Source organism: Mobula birostris, chromosome 8 (assembly GCF_030028105.1).
Source record: "Mobula birostris isolate sMobBir1 chromosome 8, sMobBir1.hap1, whole genome shotgun sequence".
Classification (NCBI taxonomy): domain Eukaryota; kingdom Metazoa; phylum Chordata; class Chondrichthyes; order Myliobatiformes; family Myliobatidae; genus Mobula; species Mobula birostris.
In genome coordinates, this window is record NC_092377.1 from 3393592 (window position 1) to 3411924 (window position 18333).

The following is an 18333-nucleotide window of genomic DNA, read 5'->3' on the forward strand; positions in this document are numbered from 1 at the left end:
ACCAAATTCTATAGATGTGTGATGGAGAGTACATTTACTGGCTGTATCACCGCCTGGTATGGAAACACCAGTGCCCTTAACCAGAAAATCCTACAAAAAGCAGTGGATAAAGCCCAGTCCAACAATGGGTAAAGCCTTCCCCACCATTGAGCACATCTACACGGAGCACTGTCACGGGAAAGCGGCACCCATCAGGGACCACCACCCAGGACATGCTCTCTTCTCGCTGCTGCCATCAGGAAGGTGGTACAGGAGCCTCATCATTGGGTTCACAATGCTATTTCCCCTCAACCAGACCTCTTGAACCAAAGAGGATAACTGCACTTACCCCATCACTGAAATGTTCCCACAACCTAGGGACTCACTTTCAAGGACTCCATCTCATGTCTCAATACTCATTAACAAACAAGAGAGAATCTGCAGATTCTGGAGGAACCCTACAGGCCAGGCAGCATCTAGGAAAAGAGTACAGTCAACGTTTCCAGATGAAACGCAGCCCTGCCGAAGGGTTTTAGTCCGAAACATTGACTGTACTCTTTTCCTAGATGCTGCCTGGCCTGCTGAGTTCCCCCAGCATTTTGTGCTTCTTAATACTCATTGCCGATTTATTATTTCTTTGTATTTGCAGTTTGCCTTTTGCACACTGAATGAATGCAAAGTTGGTGTGGTCTTCCATCGATTCTGTATGGTTATTATTCTATTATTGATTTATTAAGTATGTCAGCAAGTAAATGAATCTCAGGGTTGCATATGGTGACATATATACTTTGATAACAACTTTACTTTGAACATTGTGGCGCAGCCCTCCGGTGAAAATGATATCGTATCCGTTAAGTAGAGGCCGTGGACAATTCTGATTCGATGGAGACAGACGTGAAAGCACAGAGGAACAGCTGGAGAAATTTCTGAAACGCAGGTTCGCTGCCGCTGTTACTGGGCGACCGAGAATCTTCCGAGGGAAGGCCCCAAAATCCCCGGCTTTGCCTGCTGCTGGCGACCGAGATTGAGGTTGAATCGTTCAGATAGAGATGGTGCTCGGTACTCGGTGCCAGAGAGCTCATCGGTGGCTCGAAGTTTTCGGATGATTCAGAGTTGGACATAGCAGGGACAGTTTTCTTCTTTCTGTCTGCATGAGATGTGGGACTTTCGAGAGACTTTGAACTTTTTACTGTGCCATGGACTGTTCTTCATCAAGTTATAATATTGTTGCACTGTTGTAACTATATGTTATAATTATGTGGTTTTGTTAGTTTTTCCAGTCTTGGTCTGTCCTGTGTTTTGTGATATCACACCGGAGGAAATATTGTATCATTTCTTAATGCATGACTAAATGACAATAAAAGAGGACTGCGTGTCCTCATAATCTAAAAAAAGGTCTGTAGCGTAATGCTCTATATCCTCAAAGTACAGGTTGAAAAGACTAGACAGAGTGAATGTGAAGAAGATGTTTCCAATAGTGAGTCTTGAATCAGAGGGCACTGTTTCAGAATACAAGGATGTCCCTTTAGAACAGATGAGAAGGAATTTCTTTAGCCAGTGGGTGGTGAATCTGGAATTCATCGCCACAGGCTACTGTAGAGGCCAATTCATTGGGCATATTTAAATTGTTGGTTGATAGGTTCTTGATTCATCGGGGTGTCAAATGTTATGGGGAGGAGGCAGGAGAATGGGGAATGAGGAATGAGGGATAATAAATCAGCCATGATAGAATAGTGGAGAAGACTCGATGGGCCGAATATCTTATGGTCCTGTTTGGAAATAAATGCTCAAACTGGCATGCTGTCCGTGTGATAGCTGGAGCTGGTAATGGGGATGCAAGAAACTGAAGTAATTGTGACACATCTTATCAGGAAAATTAGCACGATTTAGAAAGCAGGTATAAATTATGATCAGTAAGCCAGGCTGACCTTTTTCTCCTTCACACTGGTGGAAAATCTCAGCCCCTATTCCTCATTGGTATCTGTGGGTCCAATGAAACTGACTTCAGAACAGAACCTGCAACTTGAAAACTGCCTCAAAAACCACACAATACAGAAGAACTTAAGCCCAAGCTAATACCAATTAGCATAACGCAGCAGAATGTAGAAAGTAGAACAAAAAACAAGGTCAGATGCATGCTTGGTATTGGAAAATAAAATGTCTCTTGTTCCGACATTCTCACGTCTAGCTTCATCTCAGTCTGAATGACTCATATTGAAACTGAAGACAAGGGTTTCTTTGGTGGAAAGAGTGGGCTCAATGAGTAAGCAAATTAAATTTTATTACAAAAATCCTTTTCACAAGCAGTAACACAATTTCAGCATAATACAACTTTGCAGCTGGCCACCCCTTTCTGCGGGAACCGGTTATTCCAGGAGACGGTCAACAAGAGAGGACCCAACCACTGCCTAACACGAGCAAGATCATGCGCCTTCAAAGGGTCACTGATGTCAGAAACTTGACCGGCAATGACACTCCTGCAATGTCAGAACTAACCGCACTGAAGTTCAAAAGAGCCTACTGTAAACTTGCAAACAGCTGTCAGTACAGCCCTCCCCTCCCACCTGGACAAAGGGCCACTCTGGACCGTTTTACTGAACCTTGACCTTCACCCCTGTTGGTCACTGGTTGATGTAGCACTGGATAATCAAAGGGGCCATGAATTAGCGGGACACTGCGGAGCGAAGGACCAATCATACCGGAACTATTTGAATTTAAAACTATTTTAGGAGCAAGACAAGAAACGGAGTATGATGCAACACCGTCCCAAGAGGATCTTCAGAAGGAAGCCTTTAAGCAGGGTTGATGAGCCATTTTGATGATTTAACCCTTTCAACACTTTGACAACCTCTTGAACTTGTAGAGATGTATATCCTGAGTTTAACCTTTCCACTTCCCTACCCACCTTTGCCATAGGCAGTCCCAAGCCAGCTGCAAAAGGAAGGAGGTTGGGGCATAGGCAAGCAACTCAATCATGTTAAAAACCCAGAGCTACAAGAATGCCAACAGAAGCTCCAAAGACCTCATCCCTGGAAGAGGAAGGATCTTTGTGGATGGGCTACAGCTGGGGATAACTTGACAGTCCAGCCCAAGACAGAGGACTCTGATGAGTTTCTGTTGGCAGACTATGTCCCAGTAGGAATGAGGGGCTGAGAAGAATTTCCCTACCTCTCAAACCAGTAGACCACCCCTTCCAGTGTCATGGCAAGCTAATTATGTCCCCTCCACCCACACTTCCCAGGACACTGATGGACAGCAGGTGTACTCTGAAATCCCTCAAACTCAAGTCTTCACGACAGACACAGGCAATATTCAGCAGTGCAATCCTGAAGAAATTAGGGTGTGTGTGTGTGTGTGTGTATATATATATAAAAAAAAATGTTTTCCTTCTTGAACCAATGGAAATCCCCCCCTCCCTGCAGACCACAGGGGACACATTTACCGGATACCTACATCGAGCTCAAGCTCTTGAAGTGCATTGAGAATGATCCAATGCAACAGGGTAGGGAAAATCTAATTTCTACAAAAATTGGCCAATATTTAAGCAGTCACAGCATGTCCTTTAGTCACACCCCACTGTGCTTTGAAATCTGTCTGATGCACAGGAGGTGCATGTTGAAATTGACTACTTCAGATCAGGAAGATGATCTGATCTGACACCATAATCTGGTTGTCTTCCTGCATCTTGTCGAGAGCGGCCTGCACCTCCTCCTCGGAAAATGGAACCTCGTTTCCTTTGTTGATTGAAGCCATCAGGGTTTGCATTCCGAGGGACTGTGCATGTACAGCTTTGAAAGCATCTAACAGGGCAGCTTTGAACACCTTCAACCTGTGCCGGGATTAAAGATAGCATTAGGACCACAAAACATTATAGTCACCCGCAGGAACGTGCCCCAACTACAACCAACGGCAAGGGAAGCAACACTTGTTTGACCGCTGCACAACTTTCCTACTAGACAATCTGCAATCCATACATTCAAGAATTCAGCAAGCTGACTTCCAGCAAAAGTTTGGGGGGGGGGGCGGGGTTTGAGCTTAAAATCTGCAAGGTCATGTCACAGCTCTATAAAACACTGGTTCAACCATACTCGGGAGTGTCCAGTTCAGTTCTGGTCACCTCATTCACGGACGGGAGCAGTATGGACGACTACGGTTCATGTGCCAGTCAAAGGGAATAGGTACAGTAACAGTTTGGTAGAGACTAGGAACTTTTTCTGTGCCGTAGTGTTCAATGACTCTAATTTGGCAAGGGGGTGAGAACCAGTGATAGGGCTGAAGATGGGGCATTTGGAATGATGTTGCGATAGTTATGGGGGGTTTCAATCGAGAGAGACTGATGGATACTTCGATTCCAAGGAAATTGCAGTGTCAGTAGCATCACAAGTGCACAAAGATGCAGGCAGACCGGGAAAGTCAGGTTCATGCTGGATCCCAAAGGAGTGAACTTGCAGAATGCCTACAAGATGGCTTTTTAGGGCAGCCTGTGGTTGAGCTCACTAGGTGATCAGCTATTCTGGATTGGGTATTGTGTAATGAACTGGAACTGATTAGAGAGCTGAAGGTGAAAAAAACACAACCCTCAGGAGGCTGTGATCACAACATGACTGAATTCCCCCTGAAATTTGAGAGGGAAAAAACTAAAGTCAGATGTGTTGTTTAATCTAGGCCAAGTATGAGGTGTTGCACTTTGGCAAGTCAAATGAAATACAATATACAGTTAGGTCTCCTGATAGCAGTGAGCTGCAAAGGGTTCTTGGGGTACAGATCACTGAAAGTGGCTAAACAAATGGATAAGATGGTTACGGAAATGTACTTTGTTACAACCTTTGAAGGTCCTTCACTGTCCACAAAACTCAACCAATTTTGATAATCCACCCATCTACATTTTTCAAATTATTCATATACTGTATATCAGAGAAACCCAATACTGATCCTTGTAGAATACCACTGGTCACGGACCTACAACCAGAATAAAAGCTTTTAATGCCTGCTGCCTTCTATGGACAAAACCAGTTCTGAATCTAAACTTGTAATTCATCCTGGATGTCATGCATTTTTATCTTCTGATAAACCCACTGTGAGGGACCTTATAAAATGTTTATGAAACTCCATGTAGATAATGCCCACTGCCATATCCTCATCAATGTCCTTTGCTACCTCTATAAAAATCTCAATCATTTCTACCGGTTAGTGCTCTTAAGTGATATTACATTGAAAGAGCCCATACGGGTCATGTACAACTGCCTGTAGACAAACCAGACCCAAAGAGTCACCTTCACCCTGCCCAAAATTGCTCATGGCTCAAAAAGTTGGCCCTGGTCATTCTCGGTGAGGAAGGAAAACCAAACATCCTCCATTGTGAACACGAAGGTATCTGTGAATCCAGAGGTGGTGTCCAGATGCCGATGGACTGACCTTTCTTCACTTAGCACAGTTTCAGCAGCTCCATCACCGACATCCATCCGCTCGCCAGCATCAGGGGTCTTTGGAGTGCGCGGCTGGGCTGAGGGGCATAGAAAATAATCCGATTATTTTCCCAATTTAGTCACGTACATTCATGTTCTACATCCAAACTAAAGCAGGGGTCTTAAAAGTCCAGACCTATGTACACCACCATCATAACACAAGCCTAACTTCATCCTACTCCCAGAGCTGGTGGAGCTTCACCATTCGGCCTGAATCAGAACACAAAATACAAGAGCAAAATTAGGTCACTTGGCCCATCGAGTCTGCTCCACCATTGCATCATAGCTGACTTATACAGTTAGAGTTGTTTGGAGCGTTTTTTTTTTGTCTTCATGGTGTAATTTTTAAACCAGGATACTGACTCACCAGCAGTTGGACCTTCCAGATACAGGTGTATTTTTACTACAATCAATTGAAACACCTCAATGGTGATTTCTAAAACCAATTGGCTGCACCAGTGATGATTAGATGCGTCATATGGGGGGAGGGTGGAGAGAAGAGAGGGGCGTGTGAATACTTAATGTAATCAATTACTTTTATATTTCTAATTAACTTTGATCACTTTTTTTTTCCCCACACACTGACACAAAAGAGACTTTTGTCTGTTGATCAGTGTCAAAAAGCCAAAGTAAACTCACTGTGATTCAATACTGTAAAACAATAAAATTTGAAAACTCACAAGGGGGGGGGGGGGGTGAATACTTTTCATAAGCACTGCATGTCCTTGATTGCAGGTAGCCTGGTACCAGGGATGTGTTGGACATCAATTATGTTTCTCCAGAGGTCATATTGCTCGGGTTTCGTCCTACATTCCAAAGATGTATGCACAAGGGTTACTGAGCTGTGGGCATGCTACGCTGGGACTGAAGCATAGGCACACTTGCGGGCTCCACCCAGCACATCCTCAGTCTGTGTAGGTCGCTGACACAAACAATGCATTTCATTGTAGGTACACATGACAATGAAGCAGATCTTAAAAAGAAAATTAAATTGAAATCTTGTCTTCATTTCCGAGGTGTATAGTGCTGCCCTGTCTGTGTAGACTCTCATTCAGCAACAGGAAGCCCTTAATTCAGTGCATTGGTTAATTCACCTTACACACCCAGGTCAGGTAACTGTGACAACACAACGGTAGCTACTCAGTCTGTCTTTCACAGGGCACATGCTCCTATGCAGTCCTGAAGAAGTTAGTGACAGAAGAAGAAGAAATGAGAACTCACTGTCTGGAGCCTCCTCCTCAGCATCACTGAAGTCGTAGGGGTCATACTGCTCATCCTCACCCAGCTCCCGTCTCCGCTTTCTGCCTTCACCACCCTTCGACTGGGGCTTCCTCCTGAGAGTGCAAAGAATCAGGATCAGACACAGGTTTATTCCCATTGATCATACATCGTGAGACATGGGCAGCCCGGCTAGGACAACACCAGCAATCACCATTCGGGATTCAATCCCACCACTGTCTATGAGGAGTTTGTAGGTCCTCCCCATGACCGTCTGAGTTTCCTCCCCAGAGCTCGGGCTCCCCCCCCCCCCACACCCCCAGAGCTCGAGCTCCCCCACCCCCTCCCCAGAGCTCAGATTCCCCCCTCCCCCAGAGCATGCTATGTTGCTGTGGGAAACATGGTGACACTTGCACATCCTCAGACTGAGCTGGTCATTAACACAAACAACAAATCTCACTATCTTTCAATGTATATGTGACAAATAAGGCTAATCTTTGGTTGGGCAGCACAGGCTCACTAGGCCGGAAGGGCCTGTTACTGTACTGATCTTCTGAATCAAATAGCCAACGACAATCTCACTACCTGGGCCCCCAAATGCAAAACCGATACACAATGCAGAACCATGTGCCCATCCACATCAGCAGGATCTTTACCTCTTCTTGCTGTCGCCATCATCCTGGGTCACCTCCTCTTCCTCTGTCTCCACGTCACTCTCATCTTTGCGTGATTTCTTTTGTCTCTCCAAAACCTGCACACCATAGACGAGTGTTAGGTTTATGGGAATTGAGTGGCTTTTACAGGATAGACTACGTTTCTCTGCAGTCATAACCATTTGTGCTACTTGGGTTATGTGCTGTGCGTTGCGGGCTGTTGGTAATGTGTTCAGCTCCTTTAGATCAGAGAGCTTATGACAAGGTAGGTACAAGTCTGCTTCTTGGAGATGCCTGCCACCTCACCATCACACGCAGCTGTTATTGGAAGCTCTACTTTGTTGCAATGATTAATGTGGCATTTGTTTGCAGGAAACACAAACACAAGGTTCTGCAAATGCTGGAAATCCACAGCATCACACACAAAATGCTGGAGGAATTCAGCAGTCAGGCTGCACCTATGGAGGGGAATGAACAGTTGGCACCTCAGGCTGACTCTTCAAAACTGGAAAGGAAGGAAGCAGAAGCCAGAAGGTGTGGTAGGGGTGGCGAGGGGAAGGGGTACTAGGTGAAGCCAGGTGAGGGGTAAGATGGCGGTTTGTGATTGGACTCTAGCTACTTTCCCTATAGCTATTTTGGGCAATTTTGAATCTAGGTGGCCTACAGATAGTGAACACTGAACTGCACTGAATATGGACTCTCTCGGTTTTTGTTTTTATATTGTTTTCGCTCATTCATTCTAGTCACCATTTGCATGGGGGGGGTTTCTCTGAATGTGTTTCATGGTTTTCTTTGCTTCGTGGCTGTCTGTGGAGAAGATAAACCTCCAGGTTGTATACTGCATACATACTTTGTTAACTAAATGTACTTTGAATGGGGGGGATTAAAGCAAGCTTCCAGCTTCTTTTTACGTTGTACGTCAATGGATAACAGAATTGATGACTTATTACAAACTTCGTGGACAATATGAAGATAGGTGGAGGGCCAGGTAGGTTTGAAGTAGAGACACTAAAGGAGGACTTTCTTTGCCTATTCTCCTGATCAAAGGGGCAGATGGAATACAGTGTCAGGAAGTGTATGGTCATGTACTTTGGAAGAATAAAAGGGTTGACTATTTTCTAAATGGAGAGAAAATTCAAAAATCTGAGGTGCAAAGGGACTTGGGAGTCCTTGTGCAAGATTCCCTAAAGCTTAATTTGCAGGTTAAGTCAGTGGTGAAGACGACAAATGTGCTGTTAACATTTGTTTCAAGAGGACTAGAATATAAAGCAAAATGTAAAATTGAGGCTTTATTAAGCACTGGTGGTATTGGGAGCAGTTTTGGGCACCTCATCTTAAAGGATGTGCTGACACTGAAGAGGGTTTGAAGAAGGGCTCACCAAAATGATTCTAGGATTGAATAGCTTGTCAAACGAAGAGCGTTTGTTGGCTATGGGCCAGTCTTCACTGGAATTCAGGAGAATGAGGGGTGACCCAATCAAAACCTATCAAGTGTTGAAAGACCTGGATAGAGTGGATGTGTAGAGGATGTTTTCTATGGTGGCAGAGTCTCGGACCAGAGGACACAGCCTCAGAATAGAGTGGAGGTGAATTCTTTATGAATATTTAAGGCAGAGGTTGATAGATTCTTGACCAGTCAGGGCATGAAGGGATACAGAGAGAAGGCAGGAGATTGCAGCCGAGAGGGAAAATGGATCAGCTATGAAATGGCAGAGTAGTCTCAATGGGCCAAGTGGTTTAATTCTGCTCTGTATCTCACGTCCTTATGATAGATGGAAGAAGGGCTGAAGGAGGAAGCTGATGGACATGTAATTAGGTGGAGGGGAGAAAGCAGAGGGAGTGATGGACAGATAAGAGATGGAATAAAAGGAGAGCCAGTATGGGGATTGGAAAGAGAAGGGGAGGGGTGAGAAATTACTGCAAGTTAGAGAAGCCAATTATTTATGTCATCAGGTTGGAGGCTACCCAGACAAAATCCAACTGTTTATTCCCTTCTATAGATGCTGCCTGACCTTCGGAGCTCCGCCAGCATTCTATGCATGTTGCATTAGTTGACACATTTGCGCATGGTCACATGCTCAATTAGGAATTGAGATTCTATCAATTTTTTCACCCAGGCAAAGAGTAAAATGAAAAGCAAAATGAGAGTGTGTGTACCAGCAGATTGCTTCCAAAGAGAATGCTGCCAGTTGTTCGCACACTAGGCTGAGGGTACACATGCTCTGCAGCAGAAAGCCGTTTCTACTATTGGCTGATAGAACATACCCTAATCAGGCTATGATGTTGTGCCACCTTTTAACCTATTCTTAGGATCAATCTTGTCCTCGCCTCCTACACTAACCTGTCATCTGTGTGCATTTCTAAAGAGTTTCCAACATGTTTCTACTATATCTGCCACCCCCCACCCTCTTAAAAACCTGCCTCTGACATCCGCCCTATACTTTCTTTTAATCTCTTTAAAATTATGTAGCCTTATGTTAGAATTTCCATCTCTGGCTGTCCGCTCAATCTACGCCACTTATCATCTTGTACATCTGTATCAAGTCACCTCTCCTTCACTCCAAAGAGAAAAGATCCAGCTAAATAACCACTCCTCATTAGATACTGTCTCTAATCCAGGCCAATGGACACCTTCTCTAAAGTTCACATCGTTCCAAGAATGAGGCAAAGAACTGAACACAACACTCCACGTGTGGTCAAACCAGTGTTTTTAAAGAGCTGTAACATTACCTCAGGCCTTCTGAACTCAATCCCTCGACTTATGAAGGCCAAACCACCACACACCTTCTTAACAATTCCACCAACTTGCGTGGCAACTTTAAGCGATCTATGGACACTGAGCCCGAGATTCCTCTGTTCCTCCACACTAAGAATCCTGCTAATTTTCTCCTCAGCCTTCAAATTTAGGCAACTAAAGAAAAGCACTTACACTTTTCCATAGTCATAGAACACTACAACACAGAAACAGGCCATTCAACCCATCTAGTCCATGCCAAAATATTAATCTGCCATCCCACTGACCTGTGCCCAGACCATATCCCCACCATCTATGTATCTATCCAAATTTCCCTCAAACATTGTGATCAAGCTCACATCCACCTCTTCCGTTGGCAGCTCATTCTACACTCGCTCTAGAGTGAAGATCCCCCATCATGTTCCCCTTAAACATTTCACCTTTCACCCATAACCTCTAGTTCTAGTCTCACACAACCACAGTGGAAAAATCCTGCTTTCATTTACCGGATTTATACCCATAATAATTTTGTACACCTCTGTTACATCCCTCCTCACTCTCCTACGTTCCACGGTACTAAATGGAGCTTCACATTAAACTCAATCTGCCACTTCTCAACCGGGCTCTGCATCCTATCAATATCCTGTCGTAATCTATGGTAACCTTCGACAACATCCACAACTCCACCAAACTTCGTGTCAGCTACAAACTTATACACACGCCCTTCCCCTTGCTCATCCAAGTCATTTATAAAGATCTTATGAAAGAATATGTCAGGAACGCACTTGGACGAACACAAATGCTCACAAGCCTTTACCTTCTTGAAGTAAGCAAACTGAACCAGTTCGACAGCGGCTTCAGCATCTTGGAGGTCAATGGATTTGCTCATCCTGGCTTTTGCGTGGGCAGTCGACAACCTGATCAAGGTCTCCAGAGTTCGGGCAGTGACCGGTGAAGTCTAAGCGGAAAGTGTGGTGGGAGAGGAAAGACTGCTCATTAAAAAACCCTCAGCCCTTGGTAGAAATCCACTGCTGATCGCACCAACATGAGGTGCAGCCAGCACAATTGCATTAATTCTCACCGTCCACAACAGTGCACTGACTACAGGAGGAAACCTATTAAATATAAAAGCAAGGAAGTCATACTGACACCTCTGAACCTCCGATGAGGACTCTCTGAAGCTCAGGATTTATAAGGCATTGATCAGAACACACTTGGGAGTATTGAGATCAGTGTTGGGCCACTTATCCAAGAAAATATGTGCTGACATTGGAGAGGGTTCAGAGGAGCTGCCCCACCTTACCTCAACTTTTCTTTCTTTTTATGCATTTTTAATTTAGCTTACAATATAGTAATTTTTAAAAATGTATTGCATTGAACTGCTGCTGCAAAGTTTACATTTGTTGGTGACAATAAACAATTCTGATTCCTTACAAACACATGCAGTTGACATGGTGGATGGAAGGGCAGACAGTAAATGTTGTGAAGACTATGAAGGAGGGATTGATCTTGGAATAGGTTAAAAGGTCAGCACTACACTGTGCCCCAAAGGGCCTGTACTGTCCTATGTTCTATGACATAGTTACAAGAGATGGGCTGGGAGGTGGTGTCGTCTTGTTAACTGTGGGAGTGAGCGGATGCGAGATCAGTGAGGGTGATACACACTGTGTAGGAGACAGTGTCAGTACAGTTGCTGATGCAATGGAGAAAGGTGCCGGGGTAGGTTTGGAACAAGAACTGCCCTACATCAGCAATGAAAGGGCAGCCTATCAGAAGCACCACAAATCCTGCTAATCCTGCTAATCCACAGGAATGGGATCCTGTGAAAAGAACGAGAGATGATTTACATGATAATGAAGCTTAGATTGATTGGACAGCCAGAGACTCTCTCCCCCCCACCCCCGCCACCCCAGGACAGAAATGGCAAATACAAATAAGCATAGTCTGGAGGAAGTATGGGGGGGAAGAAGGGGTGCAGAATGTCAGATGTAGGCTCTTTACACACAGCCTAGTAGGTGCGTGTAATGTGTTCCGGGGTGGTGGCAGAGGCAAGTGTATTAGAGAGATTTAAGAGACTTAAAAAACACATGGTTGGTTGGAAAAAAGAGAGCTCCATGTAGGAGTGATGGGCTAGATTGACGTTGAAGTACGTTAAAAGGCTGGCCCAACATCACAGGCTGAAGGGTCCGTACTGTGCCGTGCTGATCTACGCGGCGACAGGCCCGTGCTGTCCTGCGAGGGGACAGGCCCGTGAGCTGAGTCTCCTGCTTGTATTATGCAATCACGCTAAACAAGGTAACTGGATCTCCCAGAGGAGATAGTCACATCAGTCACAGTGATCAGTAACCAAACAGAATAGGAACGAGAAACTGAGAAAGAACCTCTACAAAGCTCACACACCCGAGCCACATCGGAACTCATCTGGTCCTGGCTACGCAAGCTGGAGTACTCCTCTGCAATGTAGTTGGCTGCTTCTGTGGTGAGCACAGGTTTGACAATCTTTGCGACGTGGATGTATTTGCGCATGAACTCCATGCTGACGATCTTCTCTCTGAAACACAGGAAATTAAAGGGTTAACCTATGAGGAGCGTTTGATGGCTCTGGGCATGTACTCGCTGGAATTTAGAAGAATGGAGGGGTTATAACAGATGTGAATCTTAAGGCTCTATTCCCTAGTTCTCGTCTCACTCACCAGTGCAAACAACTTTCCTGTCTCAATTGTTCCATTTATAATTTTTGTTATTTATATAATATTATTGTCTTTCATAATTTTATATGCTCCACAAGATCCTCTCATTCTTTTTACTTCCAGCCAGTATATTCCCAGACGATTCTCAATAGGCTCACTCTGTCACCTCTGGAATCGACCTCATGAACCTCCTCTACTCTGCCTCCAAAGCCAGTACACCTTCCTTGCCCAAATTTACCCAAGCCCGAGACAGAAATTGTTCACCCACAAAACCACCTAACCTTTTCCTTTCCCACCTCTGTGCATTGTTGTAATGAACTGATTTGTTTTGTACCTCAGAACACAAGACAGAAAGCTAATCGTCCAATCTTGCATTCAAACCCGGGGATCTCCAGGATCATGTTTGGTTGGCAAGGTGGATCTACAAGTTACTTGCACAGAGGCAAGGCAGACCACTACTAATAACATGCCATACAGAATTCAGGTGAGGGTCGCCGGCTGAGATAGTGACCTTAGTATGCGAAGTCAGCTCTGGCACACTGGGAAGAGGCTATCTACTGTGCGATCCAACAGCCAGAAAGGCAGTCCTGTAACACTCCATAGACAGCGAACGGCATGACGAGACAAAGCAGTAGTTATGGTCATCCGCTGCAACCAAGGAGGTCGTGATCACCACCTGCACCACTGGAGCCGGTTGAGAAAGCAGAAATGTCTGCCTGTAATGGTCTTTTCACTTTAAAAATTCTCCTGCACAGGTTAAACACAATGGACAACACCACAGAATTCAGGAGAAACTTTACTCTGTAGCATAGGAAGCGCCTGTATCAGCTCACCGAGACAAAGTGGTAGTGATGATTGAGGGAGAACAGAACAGAAAGTGTCAATGAGTAATGACAACCACAAATACCAACCAGCAAGATCAAATGGCATGCTGGTGTGCCGTAGATAATTCAGTGAAGTGGTGTTGCATTGCCAACTCATTTGTTGAGGACAATTAATATACTGGACTAAACCTGAATTAGAGGGCATGCCTTAGGAGTGAGTGCAGAGGATGAGATGGGTGTACAAGATAAGAGGCATTGATCAAATAGACGGTCAGACTTTCTCCCCCAGGGCAGAAATGGCTAATACACAAAGGGCCACGATTTTAAGGTGAATGGGGGGGGGGGGGGGGGGGTGGAGGGGATAGACGTTAGATGCAAGTTCCTTACAGAAATTGTTGGGTGTGAGGAATGCCCTGAACATGGGTAGTAGCAGAGCCAGATATTAGGTACATTAAAGAGGCACACAGATGACAGAAGAAAGAGGGTTATGTAGGAGCGAAGGGTTAGATTGATCTTAAGAGCAGGTTAAAGGGTTGGCATAATATCACGCACCAAAGGGCCTGGACCGCCATATGTTTATACATTTACCCAGTTCCTTGGCCTCAACTGAACCTGCCTCTACCACATCTACAAGCAATAAACTTTAAACCCCAACCACACCCTGCAGACCAAAGTTTAGCCATTTCCTCCTTTTCATTTGAACCTGTGACTGCTCCAAAGGAGAACCTCCTGACCGGCTACATATGGGAACGCTGCCCCAACCCAACCCAACCCACCTCATTGTGCAAGCTTCTGTGAACATCGCCATTCAGGGAGGAAAGTCCTCCTCAGATCCCCTCACTTTTCTTCCCTCCTCCCCTGCTCAACGTTTCTATCAAGGGACATTCTAATGCAACTCTGCCGCAGTCAGTCCAAAGCCCAGGGCTGAGAGGGGAAGGGTGTTGGACATGGGGCTAGCAACCCCACCCCGTAAAAACCCAGTGCTATGGAAATGCCAACAGAAGCTCAACAGACGTCATCCCTGAGAGAGGAAGAATCTTTGAGGATGGGCCACAGCTGGACACAACCTGAAAGGCCGCTTCAGGACAGAGGACTCTGGTAAGTGGCTGTCAGTGACCTCTGCCCCGGTGGGTCAATATCGGTATATTTCAATGCTAATTCCTGCCCTTATTTAAGCCAAGCTGCTGTCCTCATCACATCGTATTTCAAGTGTCCACATCCCCGTTCAGTTTGGTTTCCCACATTCTCTGGCCCACAATAAAATTCTTAACCCAACATAATCGAGCTTCTACACTCTGGCCCTAATTTATGCCCTCTGCTTATCCTCTGACTAAACAAAAAATATCCAATGATTGTGACAGAATACGTGAAGAGAGACTGCAACATGAGCAACACACAAAATGCTGGACAAACATAGCAGGTTAGGCAGCATCTATGGAGTGGACACGTGGTCAAGTGGTTAAGGCACTGGACTAGCGACCTGAAGGTCGTGAGTTCGAGCCCCAACGAGACAAGGCACTTAATTACACATTGCTCTGCGACGACCCTGGTGCCAAGCTGTATGGGTTCTAATGCCCTTCTCTTGGACAACATTGGTGTCGTGGAGAGGGGAGACTTGCAGCATGGGCAACTGCTGGTCTTCCATACAACCTTGCCCAGGCCTGCGCCCTGGAGAGTGAAGACATTCCAGGTGCAGATCCATGGTCTCGCAAGACTAATGGATGCCTTTATTATGGAGTGGAAGAAACAATTGACATTTCAGCCCGACATCCTTCATCAGGACGGAAAAGAATGACTTACTCTGACTGCTTTCCCCTCGTCTCGTATGACTGTTTGTAAACTGCAGGGCTGTGTAAACTTGGAGAGGAGGCCTTTCAGCCTATATTCATGCTAGTTAAAAAGGCAGGGGTTTAGTTTTGAACTGCTCAGATCTTGTGTGTTGGGTTAACTGTACAACAGAGGAACAAAGTCTCGACTGGTATTAGTGCAGTTAACTCGAAGTGAATGTTATCAACGATGGAATCTGAGCCACTGATCTGATGTGGTTAATGTCAGCGTTGTCTACATCCACTATCAGATTGTAAATTGCTGAGCCGGTAACCATGCATCCTCTGAATCACTACCTCCTGGGCAACGTTACGCTGGCGTGCACTAAACAGCAGCAGTTATTTGTCAGCTCTTGGACTGAATCACCAGTGAGTGACTGTACAACATAAAAATCAACATCCTTCCCAATAAACTCAGCTCTAGCAGGCTCTGAAGTGGGAGTGGGAAGTGTCAGCAAGGTTAGAACAGGACAGGAGGCCCTTCTGGAGCGGTCTGCCCCATTAAAGTGATTTCCAAACACATTCAATACTTATTCTTTCACCAGCCCCCTCTAATCTGTACACTCTACTTATGAACTGCCTCAGCTTGGCACAGCAACTGCTCTGCCCGTGACCGCAGTGAAGTGCAGAGCTCTGGACAGAACGGAAATCAGCCTCCTCTCCATGAACTCTGTCTACACTTCTCACTGTCTCAGTGGAGCAGCCACATGTTCTCACTGTCTCAGTGGAGCAGCCACATTGAACCCATCCCACTCGGACATTCTCTCCTCCTCCCCCCGCCCCCCCCCCCCCCGCCCAGGCAAAAGCCTGAAAGCACACACCACCAGGCTCAAGGATAGCTTCTATCCCACTGTTAATCAGACTACTGAATGGACCTCTTGTATGATAAGATGAACCCTTGACCTCACAATCCACCTCATTACGATCTTGAAACTTATTGTTTAACAACACAGCCCTTTCTCTGCAGCTGCTACACTTTATTCTGCATTCTGTAACTGTTCTACCTCAAAACACTAATGATTTGATCTGTATGGAAGGTACGAGAGCAGCTTTTCACTGTATCTCTGTACCTGTGACAACAATAAACCAATTCCAATGTCCCTATAGCAAATCACAATCACAAGAGATTCTGCAGTTGCTGGAAATCCAGAGCAAAACACACACATGCTGCAGAAACTAAATTTAGGCAGCATCTATGGAGAGGAATGAACTGTAGATGTTTTGGGCCAAGATCCTTCACCGGGAATGGGAAAAGGGTCAGAAGCTGCAACTAACAGCATGACTTGTTGAGCTATAGAGATTACAAAAGAAAGATTAACTATTTGTTACATGTACATGGAAATGGAGAAATGCGACATTTAGGTCAAGGACTAACACAGGCAGAGGGTGTGCTGGGAACAGCAACAAGTGTTACTATGCTTCCGACACCAACACAACATGCCCACAACTCAGTAACCCAAACTCATATGTCTTTCGAATGGGGAGGAAACTGGAGCACCCCAGGAAACCAAAGCTGTCACAGGGAGAATGCACAAACTCCTTACAGACAGCAGTGGGAATTGAACCTTAATCTTACAGCTGCAGGCCATATTGGGCACTTGGGGAGAAGTTTGGAGTTCAACCTCGATTTCTTCTGTACATCCACACAGGGAGAGCGTGGACCTTCCCCAGGTGTTCCAGTTTCCTTCCACAGTCTAAAGACCTACAGGACAGTTTAATTAGTCGTTGTAAGTTGTCCTGTGATTGGGTTACAGTTAATCAAAACTGTGTGTTTGCTGGGACAGCATGGCTCAAAGGGGCCAGAGGGTTTTATTCAGTGCATAACTGTTAAATAAAAGTAACTGAGCAACTATTCAACCTCAATTACCAGTAATACAGTGAAATAATCAGCACAGGAGCAAACAAACTTGATTATCACTTTCTCACAGGCCCATTGGTTCAGAAGCTGACAAATGCCAAGTTAAACACAGATAACCACAATGAATCTATCAATCAAGGATGTTTGAAAGCAAGATGTTTATCAAAGTTCAAAGTAACTTATTTTATTAAGGTACGTGTATGTCAACATGTACTACCCGAGATCATTTTTGCAGGTAATAACACAAAGAAATACAATAAAATCAATGAAAAACTACAGTAATACTGACAACATGTAGAGCCCTTGAAAGTAAATCCACTGGTTGTGTTCAGTGATCAGTTCCGGGGCAAGATGATTGAAGTTATCGCTGTAGTTCAGGAGGCTGGTAATAACTGATCCTGAACTTGGTGTGGTACCGGAAGCTCCCGTACCTCCTTCCCGACGGCAGCAGTGAGAAGAGAGCATGGCCTGGAAGGTGGTCCTAGGTGGACTCTTGTGGCAGAGTTCCTGGTTCTTTCCTAGATTCTAAAACTTCACTATTTTCCGCAGAGCCCAAACAGTTCCCACTGCGGCGCCCAAAGACAATCCATAGAGGAGTTGCCTCATGGAACAGGTCCCTCCAGCCCAAGGAGCCTGCTATCCATGTGCCCAATTACCCCACTAAGCTGTGCACTTGTGGAACGTGCGAGGAAACCAGAACCCCACACAGGCAAGGGAGGAATGTACAAACTCCTTGCAGACAACTGTGGGAATTGACCCAAGGTTTCTGGTGCTGTAATTGTTGCACTAACCGCCATGCCATTGTGTCACCCGACTGCCCTCGTCTCATTACTACCAACAGAAAGGAGGCACAAGCGCCTGAAGACACAATAACTCAGCAGCTCAGGCAGCATCGTTGATTTTATTTTGGATTTCAGCACCTGCAGAATCTTGTGTTTATGAAGATCCTACCTCAACATTTTAGGAACAGCTTCTCCTCCATCAGATTTCAGAATGAACAACGAGCCCATGAACACCACCTCTACTCTTTGCGAATTACGTATCCAAATTTAATTTAATCTTCATTTAAAGTCTTTATTCTGCTTT

At 45.3% G+C, this 18333-nt stretch overlaps 1 protein-coding gene across 4 annotated transcripts in view; it reads right to left on the reverse strand.

The window, feature by feature from the left end:
* Positions 1 to 2230: 2230 nt before the first annotated feature.
* The window catches only part of mcm3 (minichromosome maintenance complex component 3), an 84838-nt gene continuing 68735 nt past the window's right edge, over positions 2231 to 18333 (reverse strand). For all 4 annotated transcript variants that reach the window (XM_072264709.1, XM_072264708.1, XM_072264710.1 and 1 more), the window contains 6 exons: positions 12450 to 12600; positions 10867 to 11007; positions 7319 to 7413; positions 6666 to 6778; positions 5395 to 5482; positions 2231 to 3808 (listed from right to left, as the gene is read on the reverse strand). In XM_072264709.1, coding sequence (XP_072120810.1) covers positions 3610 to 3808; positions 5395 to 5482; positions 6666 to 6778; positions 7319 to 7413; positions 10867 to 11007; positions 12450 to 12600 — 787 coding nt within the window. In that variant the 3' untranslated portion in view covers positions 2231 to 3609. The remainder of the gene's footprint in view (positions 3809 to 5394; positions 5483 to 6665; positions 6779 to 7318; positions 7414 to 10866; positions 11008 to 12449; positions 12601 to 18333) is intronic.